Source organism: Podarcis erhardii (genome assembly GCF_964252035.2).
Source record: "Podarcis erhardii genome assembly, chromosome: Z".
Taxonomy (NCBI): Eukaryota; Metazoa; Chordata; class Lepidosauria; order Squamata; family Lacertidae; genus Podarcis; species Podarcis erhardii.
The window spans coordinates 48,366,284-48,378,414 of record NC_138504.1 but is presented as its reverse complement, the minus strand read 5'-3'; the positions used below and the strand labels follow the sequence as shown (position 1 = coordinate 48,378,414).

At 47.0% G+C, this 12,131-nt stretch overlaps 1 protein-coding gene across 5 annotated transcripts in view; it reads right to left on the bottom strand.

Annotated features, from left to right (window-relative positions):
- ODF2 (outer dense fiber of sperm tails 2) overlaps positions 1–4,208 on the bottom strand; it is a 37,227-nt gene extending 33,019 nt beyond the window's left edge. For 2 of the 5 annotated variants that reach the window (XM_081847532.1, XM_081847533.1), the window contains exons 1-2: positions 3,937–4,208; positions 3,098–3,179 (exon numbers count right to left, since the gene is read on the bottom strand). In XM_081847532.1, the coding sequence (XP_081703658.1) occupies positions 3,098–3,179; positions 3,937–4,193 (339 nt within the window). In that variant the 5' untranslated portion in view covers positions 4,194–4,208. Of the gene's footprint in view, positions 1–1,556; positions 1,719–3,097; positions 3,180–3,936 lie in introns of all 5 variants that reach the window. The other 3 variants (XM_081847535.1, XM_081847534.1, XM_081847538.1) reach the window with 3 other exon arrangements.
- Positions 4,209–12,131: the final 7,923 nt, after the last annotated feature.

Genomic DNA, 12,131 nt, shown 5'->3' with positions numbered 1-12,131 from the left:
CTTTGGGCATGAGAATGTGCTAAAATTGAAAGGGCATTAAACTCAACTCAACTGCACCCATTTTGGCAGCTCTGTTAATTAAAGCCCACAACATACACACATTTAACTTGTGCATGTTCAACTTTACACACATGGGGGGGGGGAATAAATTTTAAAAGGGGCAGAAAGTGGGTGGGGCTCCAGGAAAAATGACTTTGGTAATCCCACACATCACTGAACCTAATGGGTTTTGACTATACACAATTTTGACTTTAGGTGTGATCCCCAGAAAGTTACCCCCCACCTAAGTTGTGGGCTTACTGTTTTTGATTACCTTATTTTTTGCTCTATATGACTCACTTTTTCCTTCCTTAAAAGTCAGGGGAAATGTGTGTGCGTCTTATGGAGCGAATGCAGGCTGTGCAGCTATCCCAGAAGCCAGAACAGCAAGAGGGATTGCTGCTTTCACTGCGCAGCGATCCCTCTTGCTGTTCTGGCTTCTGAGATTCAGAATATTTTTTTTCTTGTTTTCCTCCTTCAAAAACTAGGTGCGTCTTATGGTCTAGTGCGTCTTATAGAGCAAAAAATGCAGTAATTACCTGTTGGGTTTGCTCTTCAGCTGCGGGCTGTAACGTTTTTTAGGGATTATACAAGTTTCATTCTCCATGGTAAATGCATAGGTTCCACTGTTTCTGCTGGTTTGGAGTACCCAAGTTGCCAGACAGTGGATGGTTTACTGGGCATGAGTTCATTGCACCCACGATTCCTCTCGCCACAAGCACTTGGGAGAAACAAATCAATAGCTCAGCATTAGCTGAACCAGCTTTCTTGATTTGTTTTGCTCTCCATAAATCTTGATGGATAAAGCCAAGGTTTGTTCTTAGCTTACTGACTTGTCTTTTGAGCAAAGCAAACCACCATCCCTGGTAAGGAACACAGTTTGCTTTTTCCATGCACTAGGTAAAGGTAAAGGACCCCTGGACGGTTAAGTCCAGTCAAAGGCAACTATGGGGTGTAGCGCTCGACTCGCTTTTCAGGCCAAGGGAGCCAGAGTTTGTCCGCAAACAGCTTTCTGGGTCAAGTGGCCAGCATGACTAAACCGCTGCTGGTGCACTAGCGAAAAGGAGCAAAACAAACCAAATTTGGTTTACCATGAAATGTAAACTGGACAAACATTTTAATTTCAGCACAGTTTGGAAAAAATCCCCTTTCTGCCATGACATTTGCCATCCTACCCCCCCCCCCAATTATTTCCTTAATTAATGTATAAGACTTCAAATAGAAATTTGTATTAATGGGAGGAAGTGGTATTGATTTTGAAGGAAGCACTAAACAAAAACAGTCTTTCAGCAGGAAGATATGGCACCCATGAGCACAAGCCAGAGCAGTAAAAAAAAAAAAAAGCAAATTCTGTGCGTCTACACAATGTGACAAGAGCTGCAAAGTAAAGCAAACAAACCATTTGGGCCTGCTCTTCTTTTGCAAGGTAGGAAGAGGGCTGGGTTTTCACTGGTGCTTCTGGGGGCTGGGGCTTTCATGATAAGAGCCCCTACAAACACCCAGCTGCACACTCATACCTGGGATTTTGCAGGTGGTGGTGTTTTCTGACCCTTTTTAATATGGACATGGACAGGGGTATTTTCATCCACATGGACGTGCAAAGGGGGAGTTGTGGAGCGGCTCTTCATGGTTCTTCTCCGATAACTGGGAAAGGGCATTCAATACAATGGAAAAAGGACCTGTGAATAAGTAGACCGGAAATAACAACTGTTCCTTGGACCCAAGTTTTTTTAAATAAAAAAACAAGGATGTGTAGCCCTGTTGGGTAGGAACATGCCACTGCTTTGAAGCCCACTTGATCACATAGCCATCTGACCAACGTACAAAGGAATGTAAAACAAGTTTAAAGGGAGTCTGGAAACTGTGGCTTTTTTAAAAAAACATGTTGTTCATAGTTAGTGTGTCACTTAACTGTGATTGTTTAAATATGGTTTGTTTTAACAAGTCACCTCCATGGTTTGAAGCTGACTTATTCTGAACAAGCCATAGTTGAAATTCTCCACAGTTTGTTAGTTTAGATGACAAATCAAGCTGCAGAAACTTCCAAATTCCTAGACAAGAAGGCAGGGGAGCATGCAAGTCTCAGGCTCACTGCTGTTTATTCTCATCATGCAAAAGCAGCTGTGGGGAACCTCTATCCCTTCAAATGTTGCTGAATTATAACTATCACCCCTGGCCATTTTTACTGGGGCTGATGGGAGTTGTAATTCAGCAATGTCTGGAGGACCGAAAGTTTCCATCCCATGCTAAGGTTTAACAGCTAAACTACACTGCCTCCAAACCAGATCACTGTCTCCAAAGAGCATCTTATGATCTTGTGCAGTGTGTCCAAGAGATTTTGAGAATACAGTGGTGCCCCGCAAGACGAATGCCTCGCAAGACGGAAAACTCGCTAGACGAAAGAGTTTTCCGTTTTGGAGGTGCTTCGCAAGACGAAAATGTCTTGCGAGTTCCTGCGGGGGTTTTTTCCCTCCCCCCCCTTTTCTAAGCCGCTTATCCGCTAAGCCGCTAAAAGCCGCTAAACCGCTAATAGCACTAATCCGCTAGGCCGTCAATGGGCTTGCTTCGCAAGACGAAAAAACCGCTAGACGAAGAGACTCGCGGAACGGATTCTTTTCGCCTTGCGAGGCACCACTGTATGCTAATCAAGCAGCTGTGCATGCTCCCGCTCACCTTCATTTTTTTAAAAAAACACTCAATAAAATACTCTGGAATACAGACGCTAAACTAAATACCCATTATTTTTCTGGGATTAACCTAAAACATTGTATTTCAACTATGAGTGGAATGCCTGGAATAGAAACTCTGTATATAAAACTCTTTACATCTTAAACTATGTTTGTACCTTACCTCAGTACATACCTTCACAAAGTGTAAACGCCATTCCCTGCCTCCATTTAATGACCGCTAGAGTGTTTTGATAACTTCCCTAGTGACCATCTATGAATACATATAGCCTAGCATACATTCCGTTCTTGCTGCCCTTATCATGTGGAGACAACCCCTTCTTAAAAATTTGCACTATGGCTAACTTATGCTACGTGGTACAATTACATACAGTTAGCAGGAGAGTGTCAGATTCTGGTGATGCGTTTTTTTGAGTTGTGACAATTACTCCACTCCTGAAAGAAGGGGAAAACCTAGAAAATAAAATGAAGCCACCAATTTAAAACAGCAAGCATTCTTGTTTCCAGTACACAGCTACAGCAGTGAATCCAGAAACGACTGACTGAACATTCATACTGTTATCTACATAACTCTGTGCTTCTTGCAAACTACCCATTTATTAGCCTCAAGCCCAGATAGTTATATTTAGGCTATTAGCACAGTCTGCTTTACGTACCAAGGACTAGTATATGCTTACACCCCAAAGGGCCTCTAGATGTTGCTGAACTACAACTCCCACAGTCACTAATCATTGCCCATGCTGTCCAGTGCTGAAAATCTGAGAGTCCACAGCCTCTCTATCTCTTGAGAACTAACTCATGTACCACTGTCAATCTGCTGGCCTCTAGATGTTTTGGACTACAATTCCCAACAGCCTCAACGAACATGTGTGTGCCGTTCCAGATACTGTTGGACTATAATTCCCGTCAGACACACTATGCAAGGCCAATGGTTAGTGACGATGGGGCTTGGAAGTCCCACAGCAGCTGAAGCGATGGTTCCCACATTCTTTGCCCTCCCTCCAATGGATGACTTAGAAATTGCAGGTGGTCTTGGCAAACCACTTATATGATTTATCTGACTGCTGCAGCAATTGAAATCCACTCTGGTAGATGCTTGGTGTGTGTTTTTTTCTTGCATTTGCACCGTTCCTTTCCCTCCTTGCCCTCGTTCCCCACCCCGAGCGACGCTCCCAGCCGCCGTTTCCTCAGCCTCCTGCCCCCGGCTCACCATGGGGTTCTTAAGCGGCTTCGCAACCGCCGCCTCACGACGTCCTCAAAGCCGTGGATGAGGCGGCGGTAGCTGCAGAGGCTGCTGGTGCTGCCATGGAGACCTTGGCACCGTTGGGGCGCCGCCACCGCCGCCGCCGCGCGAGGACAGGAACTCCCACCGCAGCGGCACGGCGCCGCCGACGAACAGCTGCAGCTCCAGGACGCACAGGCCGACTTCCGGCTCCGCCCCCGGCACGCCGCACGCCGCTCCCCCATTGGACGGTTCAAACCCCCGCCGCCGCCCTCGTGACCCCAACCCGATCGCCCGGCCGCCACAGGCGCTCTCTTTGGCGCTCGCGCGCGCTCCTGCCGGCCCCTCTTGGGCACAGGCCGGGGGCGCGCGTGGCGTCACAAGAGCCACGCCTCCTCCCGTCGGTTGCTATGGGAACTGAGCGGCTTGCGTCCTGTTTTGGGACGCGCGCGAGGTGAGGCCTGGAGACGTTGCCAACGGTTGTTGAGTTGGACTCCAACTCCCATCAGCCGGCAGCCGGCGCGGCCAATGGTTAGGGCTGACGGGAATTCGAGTCCGGCAAAGGCCGGAAGACCTCGGAAGTCCGCTATTGGCATGGGTGGGGGGGGGGACAGGCGAGGGGGGCGGGTGAGGACAGCTAGGCATGTCTTCTGTATGTATGTATAATATTTTATTTACAATGTGTGTATATTGTTTTAAAATACAGTGGTACCTCGGGTTACAGACGCTTCAGGTTACATACGCTTCAGGTTACAGACTCCACTAACCCAGAAATAGTGCTTCAGGTTAAGAACTTTGCTTCAGGATGAGAACAGAAATCGCGGGGCGGCTGCAGCGGGAGGCCCCATTAGCTAACGTGGTACCTCAGGTTAAGAACGGACCTCCAGAACAAATTAAGTTCTTAACCCGAGATACCACTGTAGATACATTTATGCCAGGAAAGCAAACAAACCAATAGACAAACATACAACCAAATAAACAAACTATAAATTGACAGACAGTAGCAATATATGAAACAACACAATTCTTATAACTAAAGTAACATCATTTGTACTCTCAATGATGTGAACGATTGTAAAACAAGAAATTAAAAATGACTTCCAATTAGTCTTGCTGTCCTTTATCTGTTGATTATCTTATACCACGGAGTTACATATTTCTTATATAGTTTCTTCCCTGTATTCTGCATCTGTATTTAAATCTCTCTGCCCCTGCCTGCCTCCAGGGCAGCACTTGTGGTATTTTTAATCCACACAACATCCTTGTGAGGTACGCCTGGTTTGGGAGAGGTGGTCATACGCTGATCCACAGTACTTCATGGCTGAGTAAAGATTCAAACAGAGGTTTCCAGAATCATATGTGATGTGAATTCTCTTGCCTCTGTGGCAAGTTGTCTCATGTGCAGGCTTAGCTCCTTTTCTGGGCCAGTTCTCCAAAGAGAATAGTAAATGAAGAAGAGGGCATGTGCTTTGGAGCACATGTAGATGAGTCACCATCCATCATAGAATCATAGAGTTGGAAGGGACCATGCAGATCATCTGGTCCGGAGGGTTCCCCAAACTTGGGTCTCCAGTGGTTTTTGGACTACAATTCCCACCATCCCTGACCACAGGTCCTGCTAGGTAGGGATGATGGGAGTTGTAGTCAGAAAACAGGTGGGGACCCTAGTTTGGGAAACGTTGATCTAGTCCAGCCTTTCTCAACGTGTGGGTCCCCAGATGTTTGGTGAACTACAACTCCCATCACCCCTAGCTAGCAAGGCCAGAGCTCAGGGATGATGGGAGTTGTAGTCCAACAACAGCTGGGGACCCACAGGTTGAGAACCGCTGATAGTTCAACCCCCTTCATTGCAGGAATCTTTTGCCCAAAGTGGGGCACAACCCTCAGATTAAGAGTCCCATGCTTTACTGACAGAGCTATCCCAATTGAACCCCTGCAAGTCCTGTCCTGATAGTGCCACTACAGGTAACTCACATCTTATCATCTTATTCTTATTTTACTTATGGGATCACAGCTTTATGTGGACAGGGCAGTGGGAAGTAAATAATTAAATGATAAATGGGAGCAGAGGAGACCCACTCTCCATTTATTTATTCTGCCGCCGCTGCCCCACCTGTGCAAAACTGCAATCACGTAAGGTTATTTGAGTGCTTGATTGCATCCTTATAGGTTAAAAAACCAGATACTACTTTTAGTATATATTTAGTGTCTATTGATCAATTTGACGCACAGACTTTGAGAAATGAAAGAAAGAAAGAATTAGCAAGCCCCATCTTAGTTAAACAATGGGATAATGTTTTAGCCTCCATGTCTAAGGTCATTAGATTATAAACTTGAGTTTCATACAACAAAAAAAATTTATTTCAAGTTTATTGGATTCCATTACGACTGCATAAACACTGGAGATGCAATAAAATGCTTGTTTGAAACCTATGTTTATACAGTGTTAGGTGTTTGCAAATTGGGGGCGGGACTATTGAAATGCATAAATACTATTATGGGGAATAAATTAAAATTTCAGAAGATAACATAATCTTAAACTATATACCTAATATATGGGGCTTGAAATTGGTCAATGTAAATAGGTTCTCTGTTCCCTTACATCTGCCAAACAATTGATATTAATACGTTGGAAGGACAAAAATATGACCTCTGTGGATAGATGTCATGACAACTCTTGCAACCCAGACGAAGATAATGCATGGGCAAATTTAATTATATTTGGAATGTATTTACCAAAACCATAGTAAGCTATGAACAAACATATACTTGAGGGAAACAAATAAAAAAATATTTTAAAAATTATCCAGTAGCACCTTAGAAACCAACTAAGTTTGGTCTGGGTATAAGCTTTCATGTGCATGCACAAAGCACTCCAAGGTGCTACTGGACAATTTTTATTTCCACTCCAGCTGCGTCAGACCAACACAGCTACCTACCTGAATCTTGATAAATTTAATCAATTTACATATATGCTATATAGTTCTGTAACCTTAATTGCATTTTTGTTGTTTTGTTATTGTTTTTTCCTCTGCCTTTTAAAACATTTTTCATGTGTCTGTTTTATTTTTATTTTTAAATCTTATTTTGATTTACTTTAACTCACTCTTCCAGTGCTCCAAATCCCGCACTGCGGCTAAGCAAGGCGCTTGGCTCTGGGAAGGAAGCTCAGAGGCAGGGTCTCAGAGCCCTCCGTCCGTCCTTAGGAGACGCAATACACTTGCAGCAAAATAGCAGAGTGAAATGCATGCACACCCCCACCAACTGCTTCTGTCCTTGTAACTCTAGCTAGCAGGTGGCTGAAAAGGCTGAGGCAAAGGGATATGTACAAGACCCACCATTTATGATGTTTTTGCTGCATTTGCAGCACCAAAGTGACCTCTCTGGGGCACAGGTCTGGCAGTGTGTATGGAAGTCCTGGGCTTACAAGACCCTCCTCTGGGCCTCACTGATGTGGTCCAAAGGAAAGCAGAGCAATAGGTTTGGCACCAGCTTGGCTGCAGCAGTTGAGGGCCTTTGGTAGAGTTACTCCTTAGCAGATGTCTTGTCATTGAAGTGTGATAAGGGGATGGCTCTCCTGAAGTAACAAAACAGAAGCCCTTAAAAGCCCATAGCTGAAGGGCAACTTCATTTCTTGGAAACTATCTTTAGAAGAAACAAAATTAAGCATAGTAGTTCCACTCTACAGTACCTATAGCGCCACCAAGTGGTTATTATTGGTAATGGAACTTACCAATTTTGTGCCACCTCAGCTTGGCATCCTGTTAAGAAAAACTACCGGATCCCAGATCCAGCACTACACTGAGCAAGGCACCTGGGTCTGGGAAAGATACTCCAGGGCTCTGGTAGAGTCCTAGAGCCCTTCCCTCCATAAAGCTGGGAAAGGGCTTCCTAGGCTTCCAGTTTTGGGAAGGCAGTAGCAGGACTGTGGCAGCATCCCTCCTAAACACAGACAAAGTGGACAGACTTTGCAATCTTCCATAACTTACCGCCTCCATGTGGGTCTTCTAGATTTTGTGGCAGCTCAGCACTGCTTTTGACTTTACTTTGGCTGGGCACCCTGCACAGGAAAACTGCCCTTGCTCTGCAAAGATACATTTCAGGGTCTTCTTCCCAAAGCTTGGTAAGCGCTTGCCCACCTTTGAGAACGATGGAAGGGCTCTGGGACCTGCCAATGCCCTGAAGCCTTCTTCACAGAGCCAGGGGGCTTGCTTAGCTGCAGTTCAGGAGATTGGTAGTTTCTGTGCACAAGGTGCTGAGATTAGGTGGTGCAAAATTGAGAAGATCCACTTGGGGGCAGCAAATATTGTCCTCACACCTGGCTTTGGGAAGGAGAGAAGGGCTTTAGGACCCTACCAGAGCCCTGGAGCCTCCTACCCAATGCCAGGTACCTTGCTGGCCACAGTGTGGGAGATCTGCAGTTTTCCTGCACATGACTCTGAGAAGATCTATGACCATTCAGGGGCATCAAATATTGGCTTCACATAGGACACAATTTTATTAAAGATTACCAAAGTGCCTTCATTGTGCCTGGCATTGGTAGGGCGGTGCAAGGGCTGAGGGATGCCCCAGAGCCCTGGCATTGCCTTCCCAAAGCTGGATGCCCAGAAAGTGGCAGTAAGGACTCTTGGACATTGAGCCAGGTGCTTTACAGGGTGCTGAGGCAAGGTGGCACAAAATTGAGGCGTCCACTTGGGGGCGCTAAATATTGGCACCATTTTATGGGAAAATACAAAGGCCCATCCATTTTGTTTGGCTTTGGGAGGACGGTGTAAGGGCTCTGGGATACTGTCAGAGCCCTGGCACCACCTTCCCAAAGCCGGAAGTGGTGCTGAGGTGCTGCAAAATTGAGAAGATCCATAACTGTGAGGATCCACTTGGGGGCGCCAAATATTGGCCTCCACAGGGTGCCATTTTGGCCTTGGGAGGACAGTGCAAGGGCTCTGGGATGCTGTCAGAGCCGTGACACCACCTTCCCAAAGCCGGAAGTGGTGTTGAGGTGCTGCAAAATTGAGAAGATCCACTTGGGGGCACCAAATATTGGCCTCCACAGAACGCCATTTTATGGAAGATTACAAAGGCCCTTCCATTTTGTTTGGCCTTGGGAGGACCGCGCAAGGGCTCTGGGATGCTGTCAGAGCCCTGGCACCACCTTCCCAAAGCCGGGGCGCCAAAGATTGGCCTCCACAGGACGCCATTTTATGGAAGATTACAAAGGCCCTTCCATTTTGTTTTGCCTTGGGAGGACCGCGCAAGGGCTCTGGGATGCTGTCAGAGCCCTGACACCACCTTCCCAAAGCCGGGGCGCCAAATATTGGCCTCCACAGGACGCCATTTTATGGAAGATTACAAAGGCCCTTCCATTTTGTTTGGCCTTGGGAGGACAGCGCAAGGGCTCTGGGATGCTGTCAGAGCCCTGGCACCACCTTCCCAAAGCTGGGACGCCAAATATTGGCCTCCACAGGACGCCATTTTATGGAAGATTACAAAGGCCCTTCCATTTTGTTTGGCCTTGGGAGGACCGCGCAAGGGCTCTGGGATGCTGTCAGAGCCCTGACACCACCTTCCCAAAGCCGGGGCGCCAAATATTGGCCTCCACAGGACGCCATTTTATGGAAGATTACAAAGGCCCGTCCATTTTGTTTGGCCTTGGGAGGATGGCACAAGGGCTCTGGGATGCTGCCACAGCCCTGGCACTGCCTCCCTCAAGCCAGAAGTGGTGCTGAGGTTCACAAAATTGAGAAGACCCATAACTGTGAGAATCCACTTGGGGGCGCCAAATATTGGTCTTACACCGGGCTTTGGGAAGGAGGGAAGGACTTTAGGACCCTGACAGAATCCTGGAACCTCCTACCTGGAGCCAGGCGCCTTGCTTGCCGCAGTGCGGGACATCTGCAATTTTCCTGCACATGGCTCCGAGAAGATCTATAACCAAGAAGATCCATTCAAGGGCATCAAATATTGGCCTTGCATAGGGCACAATTTTATTAAAGATTACCGAAGCCCCTCCATTTTGTATGGCATTGAGAGAGCAGTGCAAGGGCTTTGGGATGCCTAGGAAGTGGAGAGAAGGACTCTTGGACCCTGAACCAGGCGGAGAGATCGACACAGGGTGTTGAGGCAAGCTGGCACAAAACAGACAGTTTAGTTGGGGGCGGTTCCACTTAGGGGAGGCAATTATTGGCACCCAACTTTGGGAAGAAGGGAAAGGCTGTAGGACCCTGCCAGAGCCCTGGAGCCGCCTTTCCAGGGCCAGGGGCCTTGCTGAGGGGCCTTCAGATCACCCAATAAAATATTTGAGGTGACCATTCCCCCCAAAGTTGATGGGCATTGCCATTCAAACTGTCTGTGAACCACATCATGTGATCGATTATGCAGTTCGGGGCTTACTTGCCCCTCTATTTTATTCAAGTTGGCACCTCTGCTACTTTTTCTTCTTTGGTGATCACTCGTAGCTGAGTAAGATTGTCTTCTATGAACAGTGAGTCTATAAGTGACTGTGGAGGCCAATTTCGACCTTCTAGGGCAGTGATGGCCAAACTTGGCTCTCCAGCTCTTTTGGGACTACAATTCCCATCATCCCTGACCACTGGTCCTGTTAGCTAGGGATGATGGGAGTTGTAGTCCCAAAACAGCTGGAGGGTCAACTTTTGCCATCACTGTTCTAGGGGGACAGTGGACATGATTTTCACTGCTAGACAGCTTCAAGAAAAAAGTAGAGAGTGAAACCAACCCCTGTTTATGGTGTTTATTGACCTGACTAAGGCCTCTACTTCACACCTCTACTTCACACTGCTGTCTGGCTCTGGGAAAGAGGCTGCAGAGCTCTGGCAGGGTACCAAAACCCTTTGTTCCTTCTCAAAGCTAGCCAAGCACTTCCTAGGCTTCTGCCAGTGCTCTGACAGCATCACTTTGTAATTTTCCATAAAATGGAGACCTGTGTTGCCCCCAAGTAGATCTTCTCAGTTATGGGTCTTCTCAGTTTTGTGGCAACTCAGCAACCCTCCCATATTTGTGATCCTTGGCACCCCCCAAGTGGACTGTCTCAATTTTGCATCACCTCACCTCAACACCCTGAGCAGGAAAATTGCCAATCTCACCCTCTGATCCCTAGCACAGCACTCCCAAAGCCAGACGAAATGGACAGACTTTGATGGCATCCTGTGCAGGAAAACTGATGGATCCTAGATCCTATACCAGGGGTCAGCAACCTTTTTCAACCGTGGGCTGGTTCCACTATCCCTCAGACCATGTGGTGGGCCGGACTATTGAAATATACTCGGAGTCGCAAAGTGATTTCATGCTCTTTATTCAGCTCATAGTGGTGAGGAGGAATGAATGAAAGTCCCCTCAAAGTATCTGCCTTATATACATTATTTACACAATGGGCTGCACATGATTGGCTAATTCCGGAATTGTACTGTAAACCAATCAGGTTGTGGATTCACTTCAATCTGGAGCATGATTGGGTGGTTCCTGCCAACCAATCATACTGCTGCATTGTTCTAGGACCAATCAGACTGCTGCATTCTGAATCCTATTGTTCTAGGACCAATCAGACTGCTGCCTTTTGGATCCTATTGTTCTAGGACCAATCAGACTGCTGCAGTTTGGATCCTATTCGACTCAGTACATAACAACTATATTTTGGAGGGGGGGGGAATGAACGAATTCCTATGCCCCACAAGTAACCCAGTGACGCATTTTAAATAAAAGGACACATGTAAAAACACACTGATTCCCGGACTGTCCACAGGCTGGATTGAGAAGGGGATTGGGCTGCATCCAGCCCCTGGGCCTTAGGGCCTTACCCCTGTCCTCTACTGTAGCTAAGCGAGGCAACTGACTCTGGGGAGGAGGCTGCAGGGCTCTGGCAGCTTTCCAAAGCTGGGCAAGCACTTCCTAGGCTTCTGGCTTTCAGAAGTTGGTAGCAGGGCTCTTTTAATAGATTAAGCCATTACTCTCCTGAGAATAAACATTGCAGCCCCCTTGCATGACACTAGACATCCAATGAAGTGAAATGTTGGAGGACTTCCGACAGATAAAAGAAAGCCTTCATGCAGCAAATAGTCAAACTATTGAACTTGCTCCCCCAGGAGGCAGTGAAGGCCACCAAAGGTGATTTTGATCCTCCCACTTTGTTCCCTATCTTCACTCAACCCTTTTTCTCTAAAGGAGAGGGC